The following is a 27,844-nucleotide window of genomic DNA, read 5'->3' as shown; positions in this document are numbered from 1 at the left end:
ACTACCTTCTGCCTACAGTCCCTGCACAGCTCAAAGGCAAGCTATTGCTTCATGCACATCCCACATCAACCATCTCTTTTGTTCGTATGAGCTTGATATCCGAATTTAAATTTTCATTATGAAATAGTACTATTAGCTTGCAATTAAGCCTCCACTAAATCCACGACTGCTCTTTTATCTGCACAAGGTAAGAAGCTAGCTAGCTACTTGGAGTTCAGCAGCTTCACTTTCATGAAACTGGAGATTTTCTCCTTGCTGCAGGGAGTTCTTCAAGGAGTTACTATGCAGGCCTTCCCCACATTAAATGCATTAGACCTATTAGTAATTTGAATTACAGCTTTATTCCCAGCTGCTTCAGAGCTTCATTTTTTTACTTTTCTTTCAAACTGTTCAACATAGGAATTCTAGCATAGAATTCTTTTAACCAAATCTGAGTATGTCCATCAACAGCACCTATATTAATACTACTTTGAATCCTATTGTCTGTTTTTCCATGAAGGTCAATTATTTCACTGAAGTATCACAGTAGAAAATGGTTTAATACATTAAATAGAAACTGGTTCAGAAGGTAACACATTAAAAAAAGACACAATCTTTCTGAATACTTATGGAGTAAGGTTCACTCTTAATGCTCACCAGAGCTGTCTTCAAGCACATTGACCACAACATGCCGAAAGTGTAACACCCGAGGTAGCTGTGCAACACCAGAACAGCTAATTTCTGAATTTCAAGGTCAGTAGTGGTTATGCTATTCTTACAAAGAGGCATTTGCTTTTATGGTATCTCAAAACAGTTACAAAACTCTCTGTTGACGACAACTGCATCAGAAGGCAGCAAGTCATCTAATACAAACTCGTTTTACTGCCATGAAAATTCCCGTTCCTTTGAAGCTCATACCTGTAAGAAGTTGTTTACACACTTTTCACATTTTGTTTACTTGGTTACAAATTTTGCTTTTGGCTGTATAGCCTAATTTTAGTTAAGCTTCCATTCTCACACATCTTTAATTATTAATACTGCTTATAAGGCTTTAAGTAGCTTCAGATAGTTCCTACATCAGCTTTGGGCCTTTAAACGATGAACTATACACCAAACTGATTAATATTCCTTGGTTGCAACATACTTTGATTTAGGCAAAACAGTCTGGAGAACAATTAAAACACACACATAATTAAAAGGTCCCATAGCACTTTAAGTACCTTGTTAATTAAAGCAATCTCAATATGCCTACTTAGCTTCAAGATACTTAACACAAATCAGACAATCACTAATTCTGTTTCTTCATCAAGTGAAACAACAAGAAATAATGTTCCCAGACCCCTAACCTTCAGAAAGGGGCACGCCCATCCTGGTCATAGCCCTTCATACTACTCTTCACACTCCTCCCATGCCTCCCACCCTATCTGTGGCACCATATTCAACCCCTTACACTGTTTCCAAAAGGGAAATTCATTTTTTTCTGATTAGGAAGTATTTGGATTACAAAGCCATAAGCATTGCTCAAGTAACTTAAAGCAACTATCTTCCACTCTACAGATCATTATTTTGGCGTTAAGATTTGGTACCTTCTGAACATTGCAATCGAGAAACTATGCAGCCACCTTCCTATCCCACATCTATTCTTCATCCTTTTTTAAAAGAATACTGTGGGCTTTAGAATTGCCCTAATGGTAAAACACTGCTTTCTGACAAGTCTGTTACTTGTGAATATGTTACTGACAATGCCAGCATTCACATTCCTCTCAAAGATGGAAATTACCTTGCCTTGGCTCCCTTTCCCCTTCTTTAGTACTGCCAAAAAAATACTGAAATACACCATGCTAGTTTAAAGTTTTTTCATTTATCACCCTACCTACCTCAAAACTACATATGAATGTAAGATTGCCCACATTTCATATAAACCTTTTAAGTCCATGATTAAATTATTTCCCACTTTGAAATCCCACCATAGACAAGTCTTCATTATTTCCTGGTAAAACTAAGCCATCGTTAGCCAAGAAAATAGCATTTAAAACAAAAAAAAAAAACACCCTACAAAATACAAACGAAAAGTGAGTAATAGCAATTTAACATCATTCAGAAACTAAGTGGTAAATGGGTCATCATCCAAGTTCCAAGTTCTATGTAACGCCAAAATCAACAGCATTGTAAGATGACAAAAATTAATGTTGAATCCTAGATTCGTTTGTAGAGGCAACATTGCCCCCAAAAGCAACATTTTCCTGCATACTTGTTTGTGCAGAGATCAGTTACGGCCACTTCAGCAAGATGCTACATGCATGGTATCTGTCCGAGCTTTACACCACAGTGTTGAGTTCACGTGTTTTTAATCATGCAATGCAATTCAAGGAAGGAAAAAACTAACATATGTGCTACTGTGAATTTACTCCTAAAAAGCTTTTCGCTTGCTCTCTTAAATTATTCTTTAATCCATGAGTATATGCAATTTATCAAAATTGGGACATATGAAGAAAAAGACAGTAGAAGTTTCAAGAGACATTTTATTAATGTACAGTTTTATCAGCGATGTACAATAGACACTTTAATTCTCTATGTATTCTGTCTCCTTGAAGTCTGGTAAATGCCTGTTCATATATAAAACTACATGATGCTTTTTTTTTTGTAAGGACCAGAAATCGTGAAAATCTAAGTGCTACAGTATATTTTGTAGTGATTAAACACGTTGTCCAGAAGAGTTACCAGCCACTTCAGTGAAGCACTTCTAAAAATGTTTCTGATCAAGTTCAAATGCACCTGTTTATAAATAATGATTGGTTTGCTCATGTCCGTTACACTGCTAAGTACAGCTGTCTCCAATATAAAATACCGTTTCAATACATTTCTCCACGTGGACAACTAGATGATCTAGTCATATTTACTTTTAACCAAGGCTAATACAAATTTACAAGTAAAGTAACTTAGAATTTATTCAGAATAATTTTTTTTTTTCAACCAGAAGCTTTACTTTGGACAACGCAGAAGTATATTGCAAGTGACATTCTGCAGCAGAAGCTGGAGGCTTGACAACAACAACTAAGAAGGACTAAATATCAGCAATACACGCTTTTACAAGAACCCCGACCATTCTGAATGTTAACATTAAACACCAGGTACTTCGGTTTGTGCGCCTGCCAAACAATCAAAACCTCCACACAAAAAAATGAAAAATATCCCAGATACAGAACACAGTATTTCAGAGAACATGTTAGACACTGGCATGACATTTCTCAGATCAAATTGGCAACTGAAATTTAACATCCACCTGAGCCTGTTTTGCTAAGGTTACTATCTCAGAGAGTTTCACCACCTGAAAAACAGAAAAAAAGAGACTTAATTTCAAAACAATCCTAACCCAAGTGAGCTGGACCAATCTTTTTAAACAAAGTAATGCCAGAGACTCATCAGCAAGATCTTGGGGTCAGGGGTGTTGGGGTAACCACTCAAGAGATTCTATGTATCTAGAAGCTATTTCTACCAAGTTCTTGTTGCGAGCATTTCTGGATCTTATTTTGATACCTTACAGAGCCTCAACTTCTCTTCCATAACAAATCAAAACATCCATGAATTATTTCCTGCTTAGAATCAAATATTATAACTAAGTAGTTCTTCAGGGGAAAAAAAAAAAAAAAAGATTCAGAACTGTAAGTTTCTCCATGATACAATATCCACCAGATGCCACCTAATTTTTCTGCAGATCAAAAATTTTCATCTTCACTGTTGCTACTCATTTGCACTATGTTTGTCTTGTCCACATTACCTAACTTCAAAAGCACCCAAAATACAAATTTACAGACATCTGTTGAATATTTAGGTAGAAAAAAAAAAACTTTTAATATCAGTGGTTATAATCACTGCTTTGAATGCTCAGCTTATTACTCTGATCTATTCTCATCTATTTGTTTATCCCGCTCATGGCATCATCTTACATAAACCTGTTTAAAGAATTACCTCTGGGCAACATACAAAACCAACCATAACCCTTTCAAAAAGTGTTTCTACAGATACAGATAATTTAAGATTACAAAACTAATTTTAACTCAATTTGCATGGCTCCATGATTCAGCTGAGAACTTTAGATTCAGCAGCAGCTTTAGAAAATGCGTTACATAGATGCAACAGAGCTTAGAGACCCCTACATACTGCTAGGGAAGATTTCCATTGACCTAACCAAAGCTCGATCAGCCTAGCAGGACTTAATACTGCTCCTTAAAACAGAGGGCCATACTGTCAAGCTAAGCAAGTTCTTCCTCCAAGCAACCCACAGCTGCTTCTAGAGCTTCAATCCCAGGAAACAAAGCAAAACAAAACACACAGAGCAAATATAATCACAAAGCACCTGTCTGAGTATCTAACTGCCTTATGAGGCAACAGGACCATCAACCATGTTTGGTTTTAATCATGCACACTGAAATAAAGTGATCTATCAAGGGAAGTGTTACACTGCATTCTTCAGCTACCTCAATTTAAGTATTTTCTTCCAATTAATAAAGTGAAGCTCTCAGACATTCCCCTACCAAGGGGAGTGACTGATCTGCTCACTTACCTGTTTTATCTTTTTTTAAAACCTATTTTTTAACCTGCTTTTCAGAGGCGGGGGTGGGAAGTCCCAAATACAGAAATTCCTGGGGTATAATAGCTTCTGACTGAATAGTTCTGTTCCTTACAAAATATGCACTTACTAATTTAAAAACATTTTCTTCAGGCCCTGATAATAACTGGCACTGTGATTTATCCTAAGCTACCTTTAGTTGATTGAATGGAGTTTCAACTCTGCAATATTCTGCAACAGATGCTATGCTCTGAAAAGAATATTCATAACCAGCTAGCTTACCATTTTTGCAGCTTCATCCAAGTCATCGCACGCAAGGATTTTGAGGCCACTAGCTGTTATTAAAGCTTTGGCATCATCAACTCGTGTACCTTAAACACAGAAAACACCACTCTTATTGAACAGGAAACTACTACTACCAGAGCATTCTGATATTTTCTAGGAAGCTTGTTCCAAAAGCAAGATAGTGAATAAATCTAGAAGACAACAACTTCAGTGGTTATAAAAGCAGGAAATCTCTTTTTATTAACTTGCCAACCCTCATCACCTAAAAATCAAGGTTTACCTTATTTTTCCATAGTCTTCAGCTTACAGGCAACTTGCTGCGCATTATCTAAGCTCAAGAACATTTGTCAATATACAGAGAAATACATTTAACAGGTGTTGAAGCACACTCACCTTGCAACCGTACCACAATAGGTATTTTTAGGTCCAAATCCTTTACTGCCATAACGATGCCTTGTGCTATCACATCACACCGCATAATGCCACCAAAAATATTTACTAGAATAGCCAGTACCTACAGAATCAATGACAATATTCATGTTAAAAATGGCCAGAGGCATATCAGATAAAAGCATCACTCAGCCTTTCAGCCTAGAGAAAATGCAAGCTCTGTTAAGTGTAACAAGGGACTCTGCGAAAGACATGGAACATTTCTGTTCTAGAGAACAACAGCAACAAAAGTACAGTTCTATAAAGTCACACACAGCAGAACAGGTACTTCAGGAAAACCCCATCACAAAAATGCCTGTCCCAGGAAACTGCCACATTGTCCTTCAATCCAGGATGAGTCGCAGGCAATAGCCACTTCCCTTATTCACAGTGTGTATTCCGTGTAGCTATGTGAACAGACACACACCCATTTTCTGTACAAAGTCAACACTGTACATTACTTCAGAATATTCTGAGCATGATTAATAGAGAGTTGTTTGATTTTCTTCAAGCAAATCAGACGACACTTCAGTAAAGTCATTTAACAACTTGTCAACTGTTCATCCTTCCATTTCTAACATTACTCCAGCAGAGGTACCTCCCACACTAGTACCTGCACTTACTGAAGAAGCCATGCTAAAGAACACAAAATTTAGGAAACTCATACACAAGATACTGTTTATTCAGTTTACTTCAAAGCTAGCATGCTTAGAGGTAAGCTATCTGAAATATGTTTTATTCAGGAGGACTAAGCCTGAGGTTAAGGGAAAATCATTTCCTACTCAAGTAGTGGAAAGGAGGGATAAGAAGATCACAGTCAATGGTGAAAGATGGAATAAAGTATAAGCAAAATGGGTATACAGCCTTGGAGGACAGAATAAACTTAACAGGACAAAACATGCAGCTGGTTAATAAACAGTAGCTGGGTTCTCATTATCTTGCAATTAGGCTAGCTCATCTGTGTGACATTGTTCTTGTTCCCGCTACTAATGGGTAGAAGAAAGGCTGGCACCCCAGAAGGCTGTTCCAAACAACCCCTGAACTGAACCCAGAGCGCCAGAGTGCAGTCCATGACACCAGTGGGCTGTACCACTGTTTGACTTGCAGCACCAGGAATCCCAGCTACAGTCATTGTTGTTTGATACAATAGCAAGCAGCTGAAGGAAGGCGGAAAGGGACAGATATATCCATGAAGTCTGTCTGGGCACCCTCTGTCCATGCATCAGCAAAGAACTGGCATCGCAAGAACTCATCCCAAATCAACAACCCCCCATCCTTGTTCCTTCTCCTCTTCTCTCTGTAATTCAGGTACTCTGTGCCTGTGCCCCTCACTTTGCTGAAAGAATGTGAAGAAAGAACAGGTCTTATGAGGAGCAGCTGAGGGAACTGGGGTTGTTTAGCCTGGAGAAAAGGAGGCTCAGGGGAGTCCTTATCGCTCTCTACAGCTACCTGAAAGGTCTCTTCCCCCAAGTAATAAGTGATAGGACGAGAGGAAATGGCCCCAGGTTGCACCGGGGGAAGTTTAGACTGGATATTAGGAAATATTTCTTCACCAAAAGGGTTATCAAGCACTGGAACAGGCTGTTGGGAAGTGGTTGAGTCACCATCTCTGGAGATACTTAAAAGACGTGTAGATGTGGTGCTTAGGGACATGGTTTAGCCGTGGATGTGGCAGGATTATGATTGGATTCAATGATCATAAAGGTCTTCTCCAACCTAAACGATTCTATGATTCTACAACTCTTGGAGAGTGAATCAGACCCTGCATTTGTTAACAAAAATCCTTCCAATGGGGAAGAGACTAAGCTCCTCCGTAACATCACTCGCTATTTGTTTCTGGCCCTTTCCAAAGATGAGCAAGTGGTGCATGAAATTTTGGTGCAGAAGTAGCATACCATTACCAGCTCCTGCAAGTCACTCCCACCGTTTTTGGTTACTACTTTTTCATATTTTTCTTTCTTTTTAAAAAAAGTCCCAAACTGCCATCAAGTTCCCACTGGAATAAGCACTTCTATGTAGACCATCAATCCAGTCCTCACATTGTCTTTCTGGGATGGTAAAGCTCTTCCTCTAGTTTCAACCAATTTATTATCTAAATAGCATTCAAACATTTCCGATAAACTTTCAAAAGGATAAAACATTAATGCCCTTCCAGGCTCATTACGAACTTATTTTATCTTACATTACATATAATTAGTACCTTAGAAACTTGTTTGTGCACAGCACAGCGGCTATTCATCTCTACAACTCCATGCACAAAACAGACTCAGCTGCAGAACAGGCCCAAAAGGAAAAAAAAAAAAAAAAAAAAAAAACCATCTGAATACTGGTTTTGGTTCAAACAGCAGGCAGAGGGGGAGTTTCTGACTCAAAGATTTCTGGAAAGATTTAAATACAGATGTAACTTCAACTGGAGGACACAAAATTGCCTACTCAGTACACAGTCAAAGTACCTATTTTTAAAAAAGGAAAAAAAATTCAATAGGTTTTCAGGCCTTCTTAATTTGCACCAAGACTAAGCTGACATCTCAATTTCTTCATTTGTCTTCCCTTTTTAATTCTATGCTTAGAAAAACACGTTTTCTGAAGGACATGCACTAAACATGGTCTTTCAAACTGCAGCCTGCTTTACCACTGCATAGGACCTTGATATGCCAACTCTTCCCTCACCTTTTTATCAGAGGTAATAAGCTTAAAGGCTTCCGTCACTTGCTGCACTGTAGCACCACCACCAACATCAAGGAAGTTTGCGGGAGTTCCACCGTGAAGTTTAATTATATCCATTGTGGCCATAGCTAAACCAGCACCATTGACTAGATGAGAATAAAGATAACATTTAGGAATTCAGTTTATAAATCCATTATGTCATTTAAAATTCACTAAACAGAACAGACCTAAGCAGCCTATGTTTCCATCCAATCCTATATAGTTGAGATCTGCTTTTGCAGCATCCCTGTCTCTTTGATCTTCCTGTGTCCAATCCTGCATATCAAAGATCTTCTTCTGGCGATAGGCTGAATTACTGTCGAAGTTTATCTTTGCATCCATGCACATCACTGAAAGGTTAAAAAAAAAGATAAACCATCATATAATACTAGAATAATAGCTCAACTGCTACATGAATATGTTAAAGTACATAAAGTCAAACTTGGCAGCTAGCTCACACAGTCCAACCTTAAAGTTTTGCTGAAAAGACACACATAACACTGCATGTAAATAGAAGATTCTCTCCAGTTTACCCACACAACCAGTTAAGTCCCTTTAACTGCACAAAAAGGGAAGAAAACTGTATTTCTTGGGACACTCTATAAACAAAGAAGTTTACAATAAGCTGTAATTATGCTTCAGTACTTCGCTTAAAATTAACCTCTACAGAAGGCCTCTTTTGGGTTTTTTAATCCCTCTTAGATTTCTGCTTTTAGATTAAATATATAGTGTGTGCGCACGCATGTAAGCACACAGAAACACAATGAAAAAACACGAGTTGGAAGAACAGGTGTCAGAAGAATACACACAAAATTAAGTTTCACTTAGGAATAGCAGGTGACATGGAAAACTCAGAGTATTCTTTACATCAGAACTAAGCTTCTGCCTGTACAGTTTCTGCCTGTAAGACTTCATTGCTACCTCTCACTACAGATGATATAAAAATGACAAAGCACGAGAAACAGACGGGAGAGACTGCTCCATACTGTTCACTTAAGCAGTAGTATTTGAAAAACCACCAAGAACAGTAAAGTAATTGTAAGCTTCGACGAAGGAACTACATTCATGTTTAAATTTAAAACTGTTGTACCTGAGTTCAAGTACAAATATTCCCCAGATTTGTTTTTTAGTTACAGGAGGATTGGCTGTGATTCAGTATGACCTAACTATTCTGCAACTGGATATGCTAAAAACCTGATAAACATCAAGGTATCACAAATACCTATAGTCTTTCAAAACATCAAACATCAACTTCAATTCATCTGTCTGGACTTCTGTAAGGCTTTTGACACTGGTTCCCCCCACATTCTTCTCTCTACACTGGAGAGATACAGATTTGATGGATGGACTGTTCAGTGGACAAGGAATTGGTTGGATGGTCACGTCCAGAGGGTAGTGGTCAACAGCTCAACGTCCAGAGGGAGATCAGTGGTGTCCCTCAGGGGTCTGTACTGGGACCAGTGCTGTTTAATATCTTCACCAATGAATACAGTGGGATCGAGTGCACCCTCAGCAAGTTTGCAGAGGACACCAAGCCGAGTGGTGCGGCTGACACGCCTGAGGGACGGGATGCCATCCAAGGGGACCTGGACAAGCTCGAGAAACGGGACCAGGTGAACGTCATGAGGTTCAACAAGGCCAAGTGCAAGGTCCTGCACCTGGGTTAGGGCAACCCCCAGTATCAATACAGGCTGGGGGATGAAGGGATTGAGAGCAGCCTTGCCGAGGACTTGGGGTTGTGGGTGGATGAAAAGCTGGACATGAGCTGGCAATGTGTGCTCGGAGCCCAGAAAGCCAACTGTATCCTGGGCTGCATCAACAGCAGCGTGGCCAGCAGGTCGAGGGAGTGATTCTGCCCCTCTGCTCTGCTCTGGTGAGACATCACCTAGAGCACTGCGTCCAGATCTGGAGCCTGCAGCACAAGACAGACATGGACCTGTTGCAGTGAGTCCAGAGGCAGCCACAAAAATAATCACGTGACTGGAGCACCTCCCTTATGAAGAAAGGCTGAGAGAATTGGAGTTGTTCAGCCTGGAGAAGAGAAGGCTCTGGGGAGACCTTATTGCGGCCATCCAGTGTTTAAAGAGGGCCTATAAGAAAGATGGGGACAATCTTTTTAGCAGGGTCTACTGTGCTAGGACAAGGAGTAATGGTTTTAAACGAAAACAGGGCAGATTTAGGCTAGATATAAGGAAGAAATGTTTTACAATGAGGGTGATGAGACACTAGAACAGGCTGCCCAGAGAGGTGGTAGATGCCCCATCCCTGGAAACATTCAAGGTCAGGTTGGACTGGGCTCTGAGCAACCTGATCTAGCTAAAGATGTTCCTGCTCACTGCAGGGGGGTTGGACTAGATAACCTCTAAAGGTCCCTTCCAACCCAAACTACTCTACAATTTTAATGCCCGAGTGGTAAAGGCAGGAGATTTCTAGAAGGTGCTACTATTCTGGCTACCTTTTCAGTACCAACTTTGAATACACAAGGTGGCACAAGTTTCAGTTCATGAATACTGAAAAGACCTAGTTTCCAGGAATGCCTTATGATTGGTAGCCAAATACTCAGGAGTGGAAAATGTGTTCTTTTTAAATGAAAAAAAATTAAAAGGAAGCTATTTAAACTTAAGATCTTACTTAGCAATTAAGAGCAGACATCTACAATGCTTAGATTCTCAAATTTATACGCTTTATTAAATTTTTCAACATACCATGTTAATGCTAAGTTCTCTTGCTGTATACAGCTGAAATTTTAGCACTGCAAAGCAACTAAGATTTACAAAAATGTCAAGCTGTTACATGAAGAATATGAAGTAGAAACGTTACCAACTCCTGATGCATCTTCCACCATAGGATTTATTTCTATCATGGTGGCATCATATTTCAGAAAGAGATTATATAATTTGATCATATTTTCAGCTGCTTCATCCACCAGATTAGGAGGAAATCCCATTTTTTGGGCAAGCTGAAAGGAAAAGATTGGTTATCTGTTAACTGACGTTCAGGGTTCGATTTAATTACAAATTAGGCATGTGCCAGTTTAGTTACTATTTCAACATCAATTGAATTTATAGATTTAGAACCTCTCCTGTCTTCCTGGATAAAAGCAACTCTGCGGTTTGGAAAAATGGTTCACAATACAAAACACTGCACTTATCCTAAGAAAGAGCTAGTAAAAAAAGTCATCATCATATGCCTTCACAAGTCTATATAAAAGCTAGATAAGCACTGCTATGCGGAGTTGGATTTACAGTGACTATCACCTGAAAATACTTAAACATCTAGTTCAAATCTGTTTCAAAATGTCAAAAGGGTTTAAGACAACTCAGCATGCACACTTTACAAAATTTAGAAGCACCCCTCCCATCCTTGCTAATGTGTACTTTTCCACATTAACAATTACCCTAACGGCTTGCTCCTTTTTTATGCCTTCTACAATATCAATGGGTTCCTTAATTATCGCGTCAGGATTCTCCGCAGCAACATCTTCAATATTAACACCACCCTGAGAACTGCCTATCAGCACAGGACCCTAGAAGGAAAAAGCAAAACAAAAGAAAAAACCACATAAGTAACTTTATACCACACAATTGAAATTTAGTTCTTCCCGTAAGACACCTCACAGCAATAAAACCTTGTTGTTAGTGGCAATTTTTTTTTATTTGGGCATTTTACTTGTATGCTCTGAGGAGAATGTTACTATCTATTCCATACATCTATATAAAACCTTTTAATAATACTTTCTAAACTTTAAGGTATATGTTGGGTCCAATTTCTCTTACCATAGAAAACTTTCCTTTGTATACAGAGTAGCAACAGAGCAATTAACACAGATACACTAGTTTTAAATTTTGATAGAAAGTTTCAACTTAGTAATCACGTGCATTTTATCTTCTAGGTTGTCACCAGAAAAAGAACAGCCTTCTCATGTCCCCCTTCTCCACTCAGCCCTACACAAACACACATCGAATGCCAGGCACTCATTTACTCATTCTACCACTCTCCAGCTGCAAGGACAAATGCAGGTCTGCAGAATCTAGTGACAATGACTGCAAACTATTCCTGTTCAGCAGGATCACAAAGCTCGATAACTATAACCACCACTGAAAGCAAGTCACTGAGTTCTGACAAAACAGCACTCAATTATACAATAATAAAAAGAAATTAAGAAACCAGAATTGGTAACATTTGCAGCAGAGATTTTTTTTAAAAACAACTATGTAAACCTCAACAAAAGCATCAAGGACTCACTACCATGGAACCTAAAAATCTCTCCCCATGAAAACAGTCCTCTAGTTTACAGTAAAGACACACTCACTTGTATCACCTCAGCCTACCTTCCCTTATCACCACCTGTGCATGGATTATGACAGCTGGTGTACCAAGGCAGCACATCAGCACAGGTCTTAAACATCAAACAGCCTTATGACTGTTGACAATTAATTACAGAAAGTGTGACATTGGTTCAGAGAACACGCTTAATAACCACACCACTTCCCTCCCATCACCATCCTTCCAAATGGAAACATATAGATGGTGAGTTATCCTGCGTCTAGTTGCAAGATTCAACACAATGAACATTTCTGGATATTCATATCCTGAACAGTCAGGAAGCCTCAAACACATTATAAAAATAACTCATTGTTCCACAGAATTGACCAATGTGAACAGTTTTGCTTAAAACATAAGAAGCCTTGCCCCTATTGGTGAATAACAGCCAAGACATCAAGTTCCACTTCCAACTGACTATTTTACAGACTTTTTCCCCCCCCGTTAGAGGTTTGCAACAACATCCGGAATACACACTGTGTGCTATTCAGCCTTCACACTTCCTTCTTTTGAAAGGCATTTCCTCATCATAAGCACCCTACACAATTACAAGCACATCTAAAAACATGACTTGTAAAGTCGGCAGTAAAAACAAAGCACATCCCTATCAAAAGAGAATAATCCACACAGTTTTGCTCAATACACACAAGATTTACTTTTTTATGAGAGCAAGAACAAGTCAGGAAAACATGTTTTCGTTCTCTACCTAATTTGCTTATATCAGTTACAGTAAACTTTATTTCCATAAGGATGCTTATTGCTTACACAATTTTACGATCATGAAATTCAGCCATTTACAGTAGTTTAATGCCACCCTGTGGTGAATCTGGGGTGCGTACCGCAACATTTGGATCCTCCCTGCTCTACTATAGAGTACAACAGAATGTAGGTGCCCAAGTCACATAATTGTACTAAAACTCAACACAACTGATACTTTCCTAACAGAAACACCACCACAGAACAAGAGGAAGGAACAAATACAGTATTTAACTCCTAATTTTGCAATAAAAAAATAGAAGAGTAAGACTAATTTCCTCATTCCTCCACAGAAAATTATTTCATACTCATGCCTGAAATACCAAGAGCAGTGCCTCTGCAAACTCTTAAGCATCTTCATAGACCAAACTCAGTTTTTGTTGAGCTTCAGAAAACAAAGTTCCAAGATCTGCTTTACCCTGGCTTTGTTAAATTTACTTAGCAATTCATGCTCCGTCTCCATAATGGAACACTAGTCTGTCAGAAAATACACAGACACATTTCAGTAACTGGGTTTAAACTGCAGCCTAAAAAAATACACAGCCACACATACAGAACATACAAGCAGGAGAGACTTTGGCTTTCATCCTCCCAAAAGCTCTGAAGACAGACCTCCAGGCCCAAATCTTCTTACTGGTTCCTGAAAAGTATTGGCATAAGAAAGCTATCAGCACTCAAAATTGAGGGACACACCTGTGCACCTCTAAGAACCTCCACACATCGGAGGAAAAGGATGTTTGATTTATCCAGGACCACTGACTCTTCCAGAAGACTTCTACTATCTTGTTTCTAACACTCTCAAATAGTGTGTACATGTACGTGCACACATATAGCTGTATTTTTAAAGTGAACTCTAGTACGAGCATCTAGTAGGTAAGTGCAAACTAAAACCAAAATGAAAATAACCTCCTCATTCCATCCATCTCCCCGTCAACCATGTGACTTAAAACTTCAGTTGGGGCTACTGATACTCATTTATTATTCCTTAAAATTTAAATTGTAGCATTACCTTTTTAAAGCATTTAAACACTAAAGCAATCATATAGTCAGAGATACTAGGAAACAAAATTTAGCTCGTGTATATTTCTCAAGTGATCAGTACAGTAAACAGCTTTGTCAAGTTTGTTTTGTGGGTTGGTTTTTTTTTTTCAATTCAGCTATTACAAGTTAATTAGTTTACTTCTATTTCTAATATTACTCACTTGAAAAGACCTTTCCATTGTTATTGCAAAATAGTATTCTCTCCTGGGATATCTGCGCTCACAGATAAATACTTGATTGCATATCCTGCCCTTTTCTCCTGTCTGCTTGGTAAACAGCTTCTTTCCAATCATTTTGGAGGAGATATCTTTTGCTTCTTCTGGACTAGAATAAAAGAAGCTCAGAATGTGACAAAGAAACTGCCAGAAAAATAGAAGTAGCATTAAAAAAAAAAAAAAAATCTATTTTTTCTTATTTTAAGGTTAATAATTAAAACACTGATTTTAAACTAAGCAATAGGTTCAGTTCATAATTAAGTTTTGCCATTTGGTCAAATAATTTAGAAACAACTTACGAAAAAACTATTTTCACTCCTCCTTTGAGGCCACCTTCAAATGTTCCTTTTCCTCTACCACCAGCTAAAACCTGCGCTTTTACCACAAGATCCTTTGAACCTAGAATGAAAGAAAACCCAAAATTTATCATCTGTGACTACTAAAATGAATAGCCACAGGTAGAATAATAAAGGCTGTTTTCATTTTATTCCCCCTTCACCCCCCCACTCCGATTCAACGCACAAACATGTGAATCAAAGACTGTATTGTAACTCACATATATTATTCCAAAGGTCTCAAACCATCCACAAATTGTAGCTTCAGGCTGTTCTGTGAACAAACCTTGGTGAGTTAGTATCCAAAAGCGTTGATACTTTGAGCATTCTGATATACCTTTAACAGGCGTTTGAATCACAAATGATTAAGTACCCAGTAAGAAATGGTTAGTATCTCACTGACTATTAACAAGACTAAACTGAGTATCTGACACACTGTAATCCAAGAATTTCCATGATCATGTACAAATACCCCGTATCCGTAACCACTGTCTTCTCAGCAATGATATGTAACTATGGCACTTACCCAAGTCAGCTTGCAGGTCCACAATGGCTCCCATTCAGCAGAGCACCGATGCATAAGCTTGAGTGCTTTGCAGAAGTCAGAGGCCTGAGCAAATCCACTATTTTTACCAGAGTAGGCAAAGTACACCCTTTAGTTGGCTTTAACTGTTTAAAAATCCTTTACAAAATATTCTTCTAGGTAGGGGAGACCGTGCATTTCAGTTTAAAAAGTAAAGTATGAGAATATAATCAAAATTAACTGGGATATTCTGAAGTCTCATTGAAAGACAAAACGCAAAGAAAAAAGTTCAGGTCATTTAAGGTGATAAAGGAAGAAAAACAAAGCCCTGAGTTATTATTCAAGTTCAGTTACACTGAATACGCTGCAGAGAGCAGCTAGACTGCAAGATGTTAAGAGCTGCCCCATTCATATTTGTGTAGCACATCCTATCTACGCTCATGCCACCAATAGCTTAGAAAGGCCAGAGTGGCTCAGCTAAGAAAGAACTTGCTGTTCTCTTGGATGTGAAAAGGCAACCATGGAAAAGCCTAAGAAAAATTACAGTACTTGAGCAAAACTAGCCACTACGCATACTGAAAAAGATTATGGCAGACACAAAAAAGTTGTGTTTATTCCTATTTTGATCTTCATCCTGCCTGGCCAGATAAAATTAAACTTGCATAATATCACAAGCTACAGTGGCTGTAAGCAAAAGGAATGCTCAATTACTACTCCTACCTAGCTACTTGTAGATTTTACTTGTTGACTGTCTACCTAACAACAGGTCTCTGAATTCACAACTGACACAAATTTCTTTGGCAGAAGCAGCATGAAGGTTATAAACACACAAGTACATGTTGATTTACTATAGTGTTATCTAGTATTTAAGCAATTCATGAGAATAGCTATTTTTTATAGGTCCTAAGTACTGACAATCAAGTAAGCTAACATGCTTTACAGAAGCCACGCAAAACAAGACTTAACTTGTATGCAACAAAGCCTGCTTGAGGAAACACTAAGCCTCATGTATGATAAATGGATAAATGAAGCCACATACCCCCCCCTCCAAGCTTGAAAATAAAGATCCATTTGAAAACAATTTATCTTGTATGTACATACAAAGACAAAATTTGGTGGAGCATGACTTCTTAACATTGGTATAAAAGAGAGAGGAAAATACTTTTTCTGTGAAGAGATTTTTAAAAACAAACAAACAAAAAAACCAAAAAACAACCCACCCACTTGTTTCCTTGCTCACACGGAATCTAAATGGGCTCCTTCACAAGGATCTGAAGTGGCTCAAATATTTATAATTTAAAATAGCCACAGGATTATTTTACTATTTTGAGCTTTCTACATAAGTTTTACATCTGATGAAGATTCAAAACTAATATACTTAGTAATCAACACTAAGAGATTTAACTCACAGTCCACTAGGCAGTTCAAAAGAGAGGGTCCTATTTCTCCACCCTATTTTTCAACTACTACACTAAGTCCAGAATGTAAAAGCTGCTTCTACAGAGAATTTTTCAGGACACACAGGTACATTCTTTGTAGTGATTACTCCTCCTAGCAATAAAGACCAGAATCTGAACAATCAGAACGAGATGCCAACTAAACCTCTGGTAAGATCTCAGCTGGTACATTATGTTTAGCTTGAGTCATGATCACAAAAGTAATGTTCAATGGGAAAGAGTAGTTACTAGGATGATCACTGAGATAAGGAGCTTCCCTTACAAGAAGAGACTAAAAGAGCTTAGAACTTCTTTAAATCTATCAAAGGAGAACAAAGCAAGAACATGATTATGATCCTTAGTCACACCTGGTGAGGGACAGAGCAAGAACACACACACAACTACACGTACATCATACATTCCATTTCCTGCTCTACACCAGCCAAAACAAAAGCCACCAACCAAGGAATTCAAGGCGCAAGAAAAAAAAAAAACACAACACTTCTTTACACAGAAGATAGCGAAGCCTGCCACGAGACGTGAAGGAAGAATACCAGAGTCAAAAAGAAATGGACAGAGGTGCTCCCTATGATGTTCCTAAGACAGCAATTATGAATGCTGGGGGGAAGTGAGGGGTATGGACTGCAGAAAATAGCCAGGCTAACCATCTCCCTAAATACCATATTCTTTTGCCACCATGAGAGGCATTGCCACCTGATCCCGTAAGATATTTCTTAAGAATTTAATTATTATGCATGATTACATTTTGTCAAAATATAAAGATATCCGGAAAAAAAAAAGTGTGTGAGAAACAACTTCAAAGTTTTCACAATCAGTTTTGCCCATAACAAAGTCGTCATTGGACTATCCCTTATGAAACAGAATGCAGCAATTGTGGCATTATATGAGCAGGATATTAATGATTTGTAATTTGTTTTCCTACAGCACTGCAAGCAAACTAGCTGCTTGATTGTATAAATGTAACGCTTCAAGGGTTATTTGACCAGCTATGTCTACAAGCAATCAAGCTGCATAGATGTATCTAAAACAAAACTTAAGATAACATGTCCTCATAAAATCTCAGCTTAACCCATGCAGAAACTTTATTGTTCAATAAACAATTTTTCCTACAGCTCCTATTTAAAGTGACCCTAAAACTAGAGGACAGAAACATTTGGTCACACACCTTACCTGCAGTGCTACAGCTGCAGCCCTATCACACAATCTGACACAGCAGAGAACTGCTGACATACAGTAACCCAAGAAAAAATTTGGAACCCAGCAGCTAACAGTTTTCTACTCAGTATCAACAGTTGTGCCTTTCTGTTTTGCCTACACTGCTTTGAAATACTGGTAGGCTTTTGCTTCAATGAAAAATAGCACTTTCTGCCCTAGAGCAGGTACCCACATACAAAGTTAGGGCAGTTTAGGCCAGCCAACACCACACCACAGCAGCAGTCCTATCCCGCCTCCTATCCTCAGCTTTTCATTCCAGGCTCCTTTCTTGGGCCAGCATAAGCGTTTGCGCAGTCGGGCTTTGAAGCATATCAGAAGAGCGACTTTGCTGAAGGGAAAAGCTAATCCAGCAGACAGTACTTTCGCAAGCCTGTGTGCCGTGTGACAAGCACAGGCGCAGGGACACTGAAGCGAGCAGGACAGAAAGCAGGATATCTGTTTTCAGTAGCAGTAACGAACTGTAAAGCCTTAACACAGGGCACTAGAACAAAACAACAAACCTTGCAAACAGCTAATAATGTCTCAGGCAAGCAATCTACAGACCAAGGCACAAAACTCAGAACAAGCATTTGTTAAGAGCTGCATTTCTGTATTAATGGTAGTTAGCGCTAAAGCATACTTAAGTAAAACAGTCTGAAAAGAATCAGGAAATGTTTAGAAAATCAGAAGTAGATACCAATGAGAACAGGTGCCTGAAATCAGCAGCAGACTGACTTAGCATCTATCTGTTCAGGACAACAAAATTCTATACAGTACTAACAATACAGAGGTTTCACCTTCAACAATGGTTTGTTACCTAGACAGTGAAAGAGTAACACAGCCAGGAAACAGCCCAATCTTCATTTCTAGCAATACTGATAACTATTAATTGGACAGAATAATTTCTGATTCCATAACCTAAGCTTTTCAACTGAGAGCTGTCTCTCTCCTTGCATGCATGCATTGATCTACGTAAAATACAATGTTATGATAAGCTTATTAAGAGGCAAGAAGGCTTGTTGTATCTCTGACGTTTTCTGTGCAAGGAGAAAGTCTGATGACTAGGGCAGACAAACTTTCTTGTTGTGCTTTACAAGTTTCTATTCTGACTTTTGTCAAATTGCTTTAATTACCACTTCTCTGCCCAATACTGACTGTAGCAGCACTACTGCTTTCCACATATTACAAACACTTTCATGATAACTATGCAAGCCTCGTGTTCTGACAAGTCAGACAACAAAAAAGGCAGTGACAGGTTAGTAACACAAGTGCCAATCAAGTTCTCAACTAGCATTCAATTTCAAACCTACCCTGGGAGACAGACAGAGACCCACAAGTTTTGTCTCAATTACTGTGTTTGAAAGTTTAGTCCCAGGAAAGATATCTCTCCATTTATAACGCAAATCAATTTTTTTTCTTGTTGTACAGATACAACAAAGACTGAGTTTAAACAATATAGCTGTAGTTAGTGGAATTAGGGAAAAGATGGGCTTATAACTAAAAATGTACTATCAACAGAAGTCTCAACATAAAGAGTGTGCTGACCCTAACTCTGCCAACACAGGCAGAGAATCTCTTCAGTGTTTTGTTAATAAGTATAGTTATTTAGAATTTTATTTCAAAATCACATTTTTTCAGTGTTTGAAACTTCTGAGTGTTAGAAGAATCATGGCATGCAAATCAAAATTATGACTACTGAAATAATTGTGTGGCAGGAATCTTCACACTTTCACTGAAAGGACCGTACTGGTCGGGAAAGCAAACAAGATGTTTCCCTGCTACAAAATACTATTTTCTACACAAGTATTTCCTGACTTTTAATCAGCTGCATCCAGTTTTTAAATCAACTCAGAAGACCGGTTTGTTTTTGGCAATAGCTTAAGTTAAGCAATTAAAATACAGTGGTCAAAATCCGAATCTGCTGGTTAGATGAGTTATTTGAATTAAGGAATTATTATCAACAACATGCTTTGATATCAGAACTTCAAAGGAGTGAAGTGCTACAGAAAAAAGCTAAGGCTGAAGCAAAAATGCAAGCTTCACATGTCAAAAAGGTAGTGTTTGCCAGAATTCAAGTAAACGTTTGGTTTCTAGACTCCTACTGCTGGTTACCTAGAGATTTTGATCAGGTAAGCAGGAACATAAATTGGAAAACAACTACTTAACACTGACCACTACAGAAGGTTGGGTCTTTTTAACACCTGCAAAACCTTGTCACCTTAGGTCATCGTCCATGTCCTATAGCATCTGAATAAAGGCTCTGGAGCGTCAGACTCTATAGACAACCTAAAAAACAGTCAACCAGATAACTCACAAACAGGGCAAATCGATAATAGCAAAACAACCAAAAACTATTAGGAACAAAGAACTAGATGTGAGCTTTCAGTGTGACACAGAACAAAGAAAAAACTTAATCATATACACTAAGGAGAAAACCACCCCAGCTTTTGTGCCATAGTTCCTAGAATACCTATTCTTTTCAAGAGCTAATAATGAAAAAGCTAGAACTCGACCTAAGAAAATCATTACAACACATTGTACTAAACTTCAGTTTCTGACTAAATCAAGCCTGAGATCAATAAAACTATTTATAAACCTATCCAGGTTTACATACTACTTTTTTTTTAAAACAGATACAGGCTGTATGTTTAAGCAATAGACAGAAAAATAAAATAGTAACACTGAAAAGAACTTAAAAGGTCTGAAAAGAAACATCTATTAACCATGGAACTGTACTGCAGGAATACAGCCAAGCACATGAGTCATTCTGTAGAAAGCACACCAAAAAGATCATACCTTATAAACCACACTGAATAGGAGATGGACTAGATCTCTTAAACTGCAATAACAAAAGTAGCAGCAGACTCCATTACTTTCAGTCTGCTTTCAAGAACTCTGATGTACAAAGGTGAAATGTTATGCACTCAGTTTCTCATACCTCCTATTCTGTACAGCTTTTTATTTTACTAAAATTTGAAAGCCTGCCACGAGCATAAAGCCGTGAGATTCACTATCTCAAAATCCTTCATAACTACCAGAACACAAAGGCTGCTTCAAGATATTAATCACTTCAGAAGTCTTACCTCTCAGATCGTCACAAATAGAAGTACATGCTATAAAAGAAAAGCAAGATTTTCTACAGGTATACAGTATGTCACTCCCTTCCACACAACTGTTGACAAACAAAGGTGTCAGGAAGCATCAAAACTTTAGTTGCAGCAATACATACACTTTCCTAAGTGCTGTCTTAACAAACAGCAATACTACATATTTCAAAGAGCATGTTCTGCTGAGCTATCTGCTATCACACTGATAAAGCACCTGTGCTTCAAGAAATAGTCTAGGTTCATTAGTCACGTTCTTGAGAAATGCATATCAGCTTCTAAATCAGCACCGGTCACAGTGCTAGCTGGAATGCACAAACAGGCTGAGAGTAAACCATAAACTCAGAGGCAATCATAAAGACATACTGCAGCCTTTTATCAACACACTGGAACAGAATTTACTCGGCTCACTTTTTCAAAATTTGAGACCCTCATGTAACATATGAAGACACACATTCGAAAGCCCACAAATAACTAAAAATACATTTTTTTTTTTTTTTTAAATCAATAAAGTCTTTCGAGACTTCAGCAGATACAAGTCTTCTCAGCTCTGAGTAGAATGCATTCTTTCGGCAGCACAAATGAGATCTGGAGATCATGAAGGGAGACAGTGAACTACTGGAGGAAAAGTGAGTGAGTAGTGACATTTACAGGAGATCCAAATCTACTCCCAGGGACTGAATTACTCAGTAGTAGTTATTCTAAAATAATAATAGTTTCATGAACCACTATGTCATAACAGTTTACTTGAAATGAGATGGAGGGCTCTATAGGAAAAAGTTGTTTGTGATAAGTAACAAATCCCAATGATAACTCTCAACAGTCAGATAAATACAAAAAGAAAAAGCTATATGCAAACCAATGCTGTAATAATTACAATGGCAAACGCTTCCATGACACAGCAGAAAATATTTATTAAAAAAATAGAAGCAAAACAATAATAATTTGCAGAATCCAGCTAGAACAGAAATCTGAGTTGAAAACAGCACTTTAAGAAATCTGATAGCTGCAGCAGAAATCAAATTTTTTAAAAATAGCAAAAAAATTTAAGTATCTTTTCCTTAAGATCCAAGGTTGGATGGGGCTTTGAGCAACCTGATCTAGTGGGAGGTGTCCCTGTTCATGGCAGGGGGGTTGGAACTGGACGATCTTTAAGGTCCCTTCCACCCCAAACCATTCTAGAATTCTATGAAACCATAAATGACCTGTCATCTTTGCTCAAAAGTTGCTCACAGCATCTAATTTCATCTCTGTTTCCTCTAAAAATATCAGAAAAATGTTATAGGGAAGAAAAAAATGCAAGCTCACATGCTGTATTTTACTTCACATATGTTTCAGAATTACTTCACATATAGGTAAACAAGTTGCTCTCTTTAGGACACTTTGGGCTTTAGCAGAAAAAATATTTGTTACAAGGAAGACTGGGGGGTGGAGAGGAAGAAACCTTTCTGGCTTCCAGACTATTTCATTTAACTTCAGACCTCAACATAAGCATAACTTTGAATTAAATTCTAACAAATTTCATTATTTTTGTTATTTAAAGAATATTTAGTGCACTCTTCTAACTACAGTTTAAGAAACTGCAACATTCATATGCCTCAGCTTGATTCTACCACACACTAGTTACCGTGCAGTGATAATAATCCTCGGCATGGTTAAGCTTCGGCTTTGTTCATACAACAGGGTTATGCTGATTTAGCTACAGCTACAGCTAAACTATGATAATCTCTGTTAATGAGAAGGTTGTATTTGTTATACACTGGGATAAAGTTACCCATTTCTAACTGAAGTGAGGTATTTGCAAAAGGAAAGAAATCCAATGCCAAACCCAAGTTTACAGAGAGCAGGTTTCCGACTAAAGGTTATCAGGAGCATGTGGATCAGCACTAGGTAGACAGAGCAAGCAATATTGCAACTATCTTTGGAACAGTTTAGACAAACATTTGAAAAGCCATTTAACACATAAAAAGCAGCAAAAGATAATCTCCTATCTACCAGCAACAACTCCTACAGAACAAAAACAAACAATGAGTAGGTGGACAAAAAAAGTGAGATTTTTTTTTTCATTCTGCTGGAGATGTAGTTTGTTTGGTTTGGTTTTTAAGTATATACTAAATGAAAACTAGTGGAGAAACGGCTACAGTAACAAAGAAATCCAAAACACTGGAGCAAAGGATAATCTGTTACCTTTCAGAATGAATTCCGGACAATGTTTGAGCAATGCCTCAAAAACTCAAGCTCCTTCAGTGTGTTCTCCGGGAAGTCTTCCCTTCCTCATCTCAAGTACCAAAGAAAGCCATAGCACCAAATACACACCAACTTAAACAAAGTATATGGCTGACAACCAGAAGCCCTGAATTCCTTTATTGCAGCTTACTAAAGGATGCTAACTCATACACTTCGCTTTCTTTTTCTGACCCCCAAGATATGGCATAGGTTCACATACTCCAGATAAAAGGTACACCTATGACACCACACGGATGAGACAGAGCTATAAACCAGCAGCCAGACATACCCACTTCGCTGTAAGACTCCTCTCTGCACAAGGAACAAAACAAGGAACGAACCTGCGAGTTTCCCTGCTATCTATTAAAAAGCTATAGGCAAAGGTTGCTTCACTTGCCACCAGCAGGAGGTCTGCGCAGATACTAATGTAAGCAAAGGGGTGTGCACGATTTGTGAAGTTTCGATCACGCCACAAGCTCACTCTTAACAGAAGGCAAGGGTCTGGATTTTAAAGCATTCTCAGAACAGGATTATTTTAACACCTTTCTTTCATACTAATGAAGTTACAATTTTGTATCATTTACTCTGTACTGGAAACAAGAAAAGAAGGCAGGCAGGCAATACCTGAATTTCTGGGACATCAGATCTGAAGGAAAAGCAGCTTTTCAACTCCTTTGTACACTACAAAGCAGCAGAACTTGCTCTAGGAAAAAATTACCTTCTTTTTCAGATCTCATTTCTTGCATTAAACCTACACATGAAACTGAAATGAATCTAACAAAACCTATAACCTCAGGAATCACTACAAATGTATCCATTTAGAGATGAAAAGAGATTTATGCATTTGCATATGAGAGTGGAATACGACAAGCAATGTCCTTCATTAAAATTGCATGACAAGTCTACTACATTTTTTCCAGGGGGAAAAGTTTTAAAATAAAAAAAATAAATTAAAAAAAAAAAAAAAAACAAAACCCTCAGTATTAACGCCTCAAATGATAGAAGCTGACTTCTACACTACATCCAAACTAAACCAAAAAATTTTACTAAGACACATAGTAGGTACAGTGGTAAATTAATAGGCAGAGTCAAGTCCAAAATTAAAGCTCAACTCTAAAAGTATTTAAGCACCAGGCAAAGAAGACTGGATGCTTTTCCATCAACAACCCAGGAATTTAGCATATGACCACAAGCCATCAAAATTCTCCTCTCCTGCATGAAGTAGACATATTCTGTCAGAAAAGCACATTCACAAAGGAACAGGATTTTACTGTTCTTCTGCAGCCTAAAGGTAAGTAGGCTTTGCATCTTTCGTTCTATATGAAATCTTGGACTACAGAAGCCTTACTTGCCACCACCACTGAAGCTCTTCACACAAGATTTCCTCTAACTTTGCTTGAGAGCAAAAAGAAATCCAGGATTTGCACAGAGTCTATTACTCATCGCAAAGAAGTTGAGGCAGTTGTATCAATACAATCTATACCTGCCCCATTCCTTCTAAACAAAACTCACAAGTTACAGGAAAAGTATCTGCTACGTTTGGGATACGGGAATAATGGTGCCTAAAATACAAGTTCACAGCTTTTATGGAAGTAGGATCAAGTCTTTCACCACTGGAATTTCAGGGACACAGTTTAGCTTCATAAACAAGTCTCAATACACGACCCAGAGTGTCTTTAAAACTAGGTCACTTAACTGATTTCACTGTGTGCTTGGGCACTGAGCAATCTGAAGCATTAGAAACCTTCAAATTAAGAAAACATCACCTACAAAGTAAATACTCAAAAATGCAAGAAAGTTGCTCCACAGGAAAGGTTCTCTTAAAGAGAAGGTATATTCAGAACTCCAAGAAATGTCTTACCAGGAAAGACAGAAAAAGTAGTTACACCTTGCATCAATCCCATGCCTATATTGTATATGTTCTCTTTAATAGTATACCTATTTCTTTTGCTATTTTGTAAGCTTCGTCTGGTGTCCTGGCAACTACTCCATGTGGAACAGAAATGCCAGCCTCCTGCAATAGTCCCATGCTCAAGTATTCATGTAGTGACAGTCTCCTCTGTTGCTGTTGTTGCACTTGAAATCCATGATTATTGAGTATTCCTGGACTTCCACCAAGTACCTGAAGGAAAAGAAAAAAAAACACAAAGAAAATAAAAAGAACAAAGAACATAACTGTGTTGTGAAAAAGCATTCCCTTCGATTAGGTTAAAAAAGGTCTACATATTAAACAAGTACAGTTCAGTGTACCAATGCAAAAGCCTGAACATTTCATCCTACACTTATACATTACCCTGTCACATTATAGTCATTCATGTCAGGTCTGGCAGGGGGTTTTCTGGGGTTTTACTAGGGCAGGCAGTGGGAAAGAGCTGGTAAAGCTGCTAGCACTGAGAGGAGTGGCAGGGTTCAAACAGCCTTGAGAAGTTCGTAAGCATTTAAATACTTTAAGGAATACATCTGTAGGGAAAAAAAAACTTTTGAGGAATTTTGGAAGTGTAAGAGAACAGAGAAAAGCACACAGAACAAGTTCGTTCAAAAGTTCTGGTAGGTTGCCTCTGGTTGCCAAACTAAGAACTAAACCCTGGGAAGAAGAGGCAATAGAAACTGAGTTACATCACCACCAGTGGTTGTATGTGGTGAATTTAATTTGCTACAGAACATTCAGCCTTCATAGGACTATCATGAAACAGAAAAAAACCTAGCTACGACCCGTTTCAAACATCTACACTGAACCAGAGGGTTGCCAACAGTGCAAAACAACTTTAACATTCCAAATGCCAAGTAAAATATAATGTGCCTAACATTCAATCCAATGTGGAATGAGTCTAAATTTCATCTGCAAAGTGATGTACAGAACTCCAAGAATTTCTGATAGATATTCTGTATAAAGCAATTCAGGGAGAAACCGATTTTGATTATAAAACATCATAAGTGGTACTACACGAGGAATACCTTTTTAAAAAGAACAGCTACTCATGGACTTTAAGACAATACAGATTTCCAAAAGGTACCTTTACAGTAAAGTAACTGTATTTCATAACAAGAAAATTATCAACAACAAAAGTAAAAAAGTTTGTTGTGTTTTTCATATTTCACTATATAGGAACAAGTTCTTAATTTTATACACACATGAAACAGCAAACCTACTGAATTCAGCTAATCCATGAACACAGATTAGCACTGAAAGATTCCAGGTAAAAAGACTACAAAAACCCACTTTGACATATGCAAAATTTTGCGCTTTTCTTTTTTTTTTTTTTTGTATGTACCATTGGCACAAGTACCACACAAAACCAGTTTGTATTAGGAAGTTTCTAATAGATTGGAATTTTAAGGTTATGTTTCATTTTAAATAAAGTAAGCAGGCAGACAACACAACGGCTTTACTATGGCATTTCAAGCTAGCGAATTGACACAGCCTATTTAACTTCCAAAAGATTCCTTCTGCAAAAGGGAGGCCCTCTCCTTGGCACGAAACCCAAGCGAGAGGTGCTGACCGCTGTAGCTGCTGTTTCTGGCGCTGACTGACCCGCCAAGCCCCGGTAACACGAGAGGGGAACTCAAAGCGACCTTCCTCCGTATGTGGAAGGAGAAGAAAGTCGCACGGAGAGTTACACACTTCAGACTCCCCGGCTGGTTTGTTTGCACTGCTTTCCAGGGGTGCTGCGGACAAAACCAAGACAGTACCCCGGAAAGGTATTCACAGGAAAGAAGCTCAGAGACAAGGGAGACGCTAGCTGGAAGAAGAGTTTACTGACATAGCCCGACCCCTCGTGTGGGTAAGGTGACGGCCGAGATGGAAACATGGGGATTTCCAAGCAAATTAGGGGAAGGGGAAGGAGGGGGGGGGGGGGGGGGGGGGCTGAAAAGGAAGGAAAAGGGACTCATGCCAGAAGACCTGCCACAAATAAGAAGGGCAGCCGTGGGGTGGACGTACGCCGAAGGCGAGCACACAGCTGCCAGCCCCGCCGCCGCGACAGGGCAGGGCAGGACGGCGGTGGGAGCGGGATGAGACGGCCGCTCCTCCCGCCGCCGCTTCGCAAGGAGCGACCCCGACCCCAGCCGGCCCGGGCCTGGCCCGGCCCGGCCCTGCCCTGCCCTGCCCACTCCGTCCCTCCCCCGCTCCCGAGTGGCCGCTACCTTCGCCGTGGCGGTGCCCAGCGCGGCGCGGAGGCCGCTGCCCCTCAGCCCCGCCGACACCCGGCTGCAGATCATGGAGGCCGCCATGGCTGAGCCCCCTTCGCCCTCAGGTGCCCCTCCCAGCGCGCATGCGCTACCACCGAGATGGGGCGGGGGGGGGGGGGTGGGCAGAGGGAACGGGGTGGAGCAGGAAACGCTCGCGCGACTCCTCTCCCTCAATGACAACCGCCCGCGGCGCAGGGGGAGGGGCGGCTCTATGGTCTCGGAGGGCCCCGCCCATGCCCGGCTCGGCCGTGCTGCCCCCTGCCGGGGCGGACTGAAGGGGGGGCGGGCAGCTAACCGCCCTCCCAGCCTCTCGTTTCTCAACGATTTCTTTTTAAAAAAAAAAGGTTGTTTTCCGACAGGGATCCTAAAAAGGGTTGTAATCCACCCACAATCCACCCGCGTCGGCCTCTGCTGGCGCCATGTCTGTCAGAAGGGAGGAGAGGGCCCCAGCTCCCTTCTGCCATCCCCGCCCTGGTTCTGCTTCAAAATGGAAAATTTGTCAATATTTTTTAG

General features: G+C 39.2%; 1 protein-coding gene across 2 annotated transcripts; it reads right to left on the bottom strand.

The window, feature by feature from the left end:
* Positions 1–2,483: 2,483 nt before the first annotated feature.
* On the bottom strand, positions 2,484–27,373 carry SUCLA2 (succinate-CoA ligase ADP-forming subunit beta). 2 transcript variants are annotated; one of them, XM_086476522.1, is made up of 11 exons: positions 27,287–27,373; positions 25,082–25,265; positions 14,604–14,703; positions 14,251–14,413; positions 11,367–11,495; positions 10,790–10,928; positions 8,158–8,319; positions 7,934–8,076; positions 5,228–5,348; positions 4,832–4,920; positions 2,484–3,307 (listed from the first exon to the last, which is right to left on the bottom strand). In XM_086476522.1, exons 1-11 carry the CDS (start codon positions 27,371–27,373, stop codon positions 3,233–3,235), a joined length of 1,392 nt encoding a protein of 463 aa, XP_086332648.1. In that variant the 3' UTR covers positions 2,484–3,232. The 2 variants fall into 2 exon arrangements, with proteins under 2 accessions (XP_086332648.1, XP_086332654.1); XM_086476528.1 differs by lacking the exons at positions 25,082–25,265; positions 27,287–27,373 and adding an exon at positions 15,166–16,360.
* Between the last annotated feature and the right edge of the window lie 471 nt (positions 27,374–27,844).

This window comes from Leptosomus discolor, chromosome 1, assembly GCF_034619465.1.
Source record: "Leptosomus discolor isolate bLepDis1 chromosome 1, bLepDis1.hap2, whole genome shotgun sequence".
Classification (NCBI taxonomy): Eukaryota; Metazoa; Chordata; class Aves; order Leptosomiformes; family Leptosomidae; genus Leptosomus; species Leptosomus discolor.
Note: the sequence above shows the minus strand (reverse complement) of the source record. Positions and strands in the feature narration are given on the sequence as shown.

Excerpts from the sequence above, each read along its gene's own strand:
- SUCLA2 (XM_086476522.1), bottom strand. The coding sequence starts at position 27,373 with ATGGCGGCCTCCATGATCTGCAGCCGGGTGTCGGCGGGGCTGAGGGGC. Across the intron at positions 14,704-25,081 it reads CAAAATAGCAAAAGAAATAG|GTTCAAAGGATCTTGTGGTA; the intron begins GTATACTATTAA and ends CTTTCATTCTAG. Across the intron at positions 14,414-14,603 it reads GGAGTGAAAATAGTTTTTTC|TCCAGAAGAAGCAAAAGATA; the intron begins GTAAGTTGTTTC and ends CTTTTATTCTAG.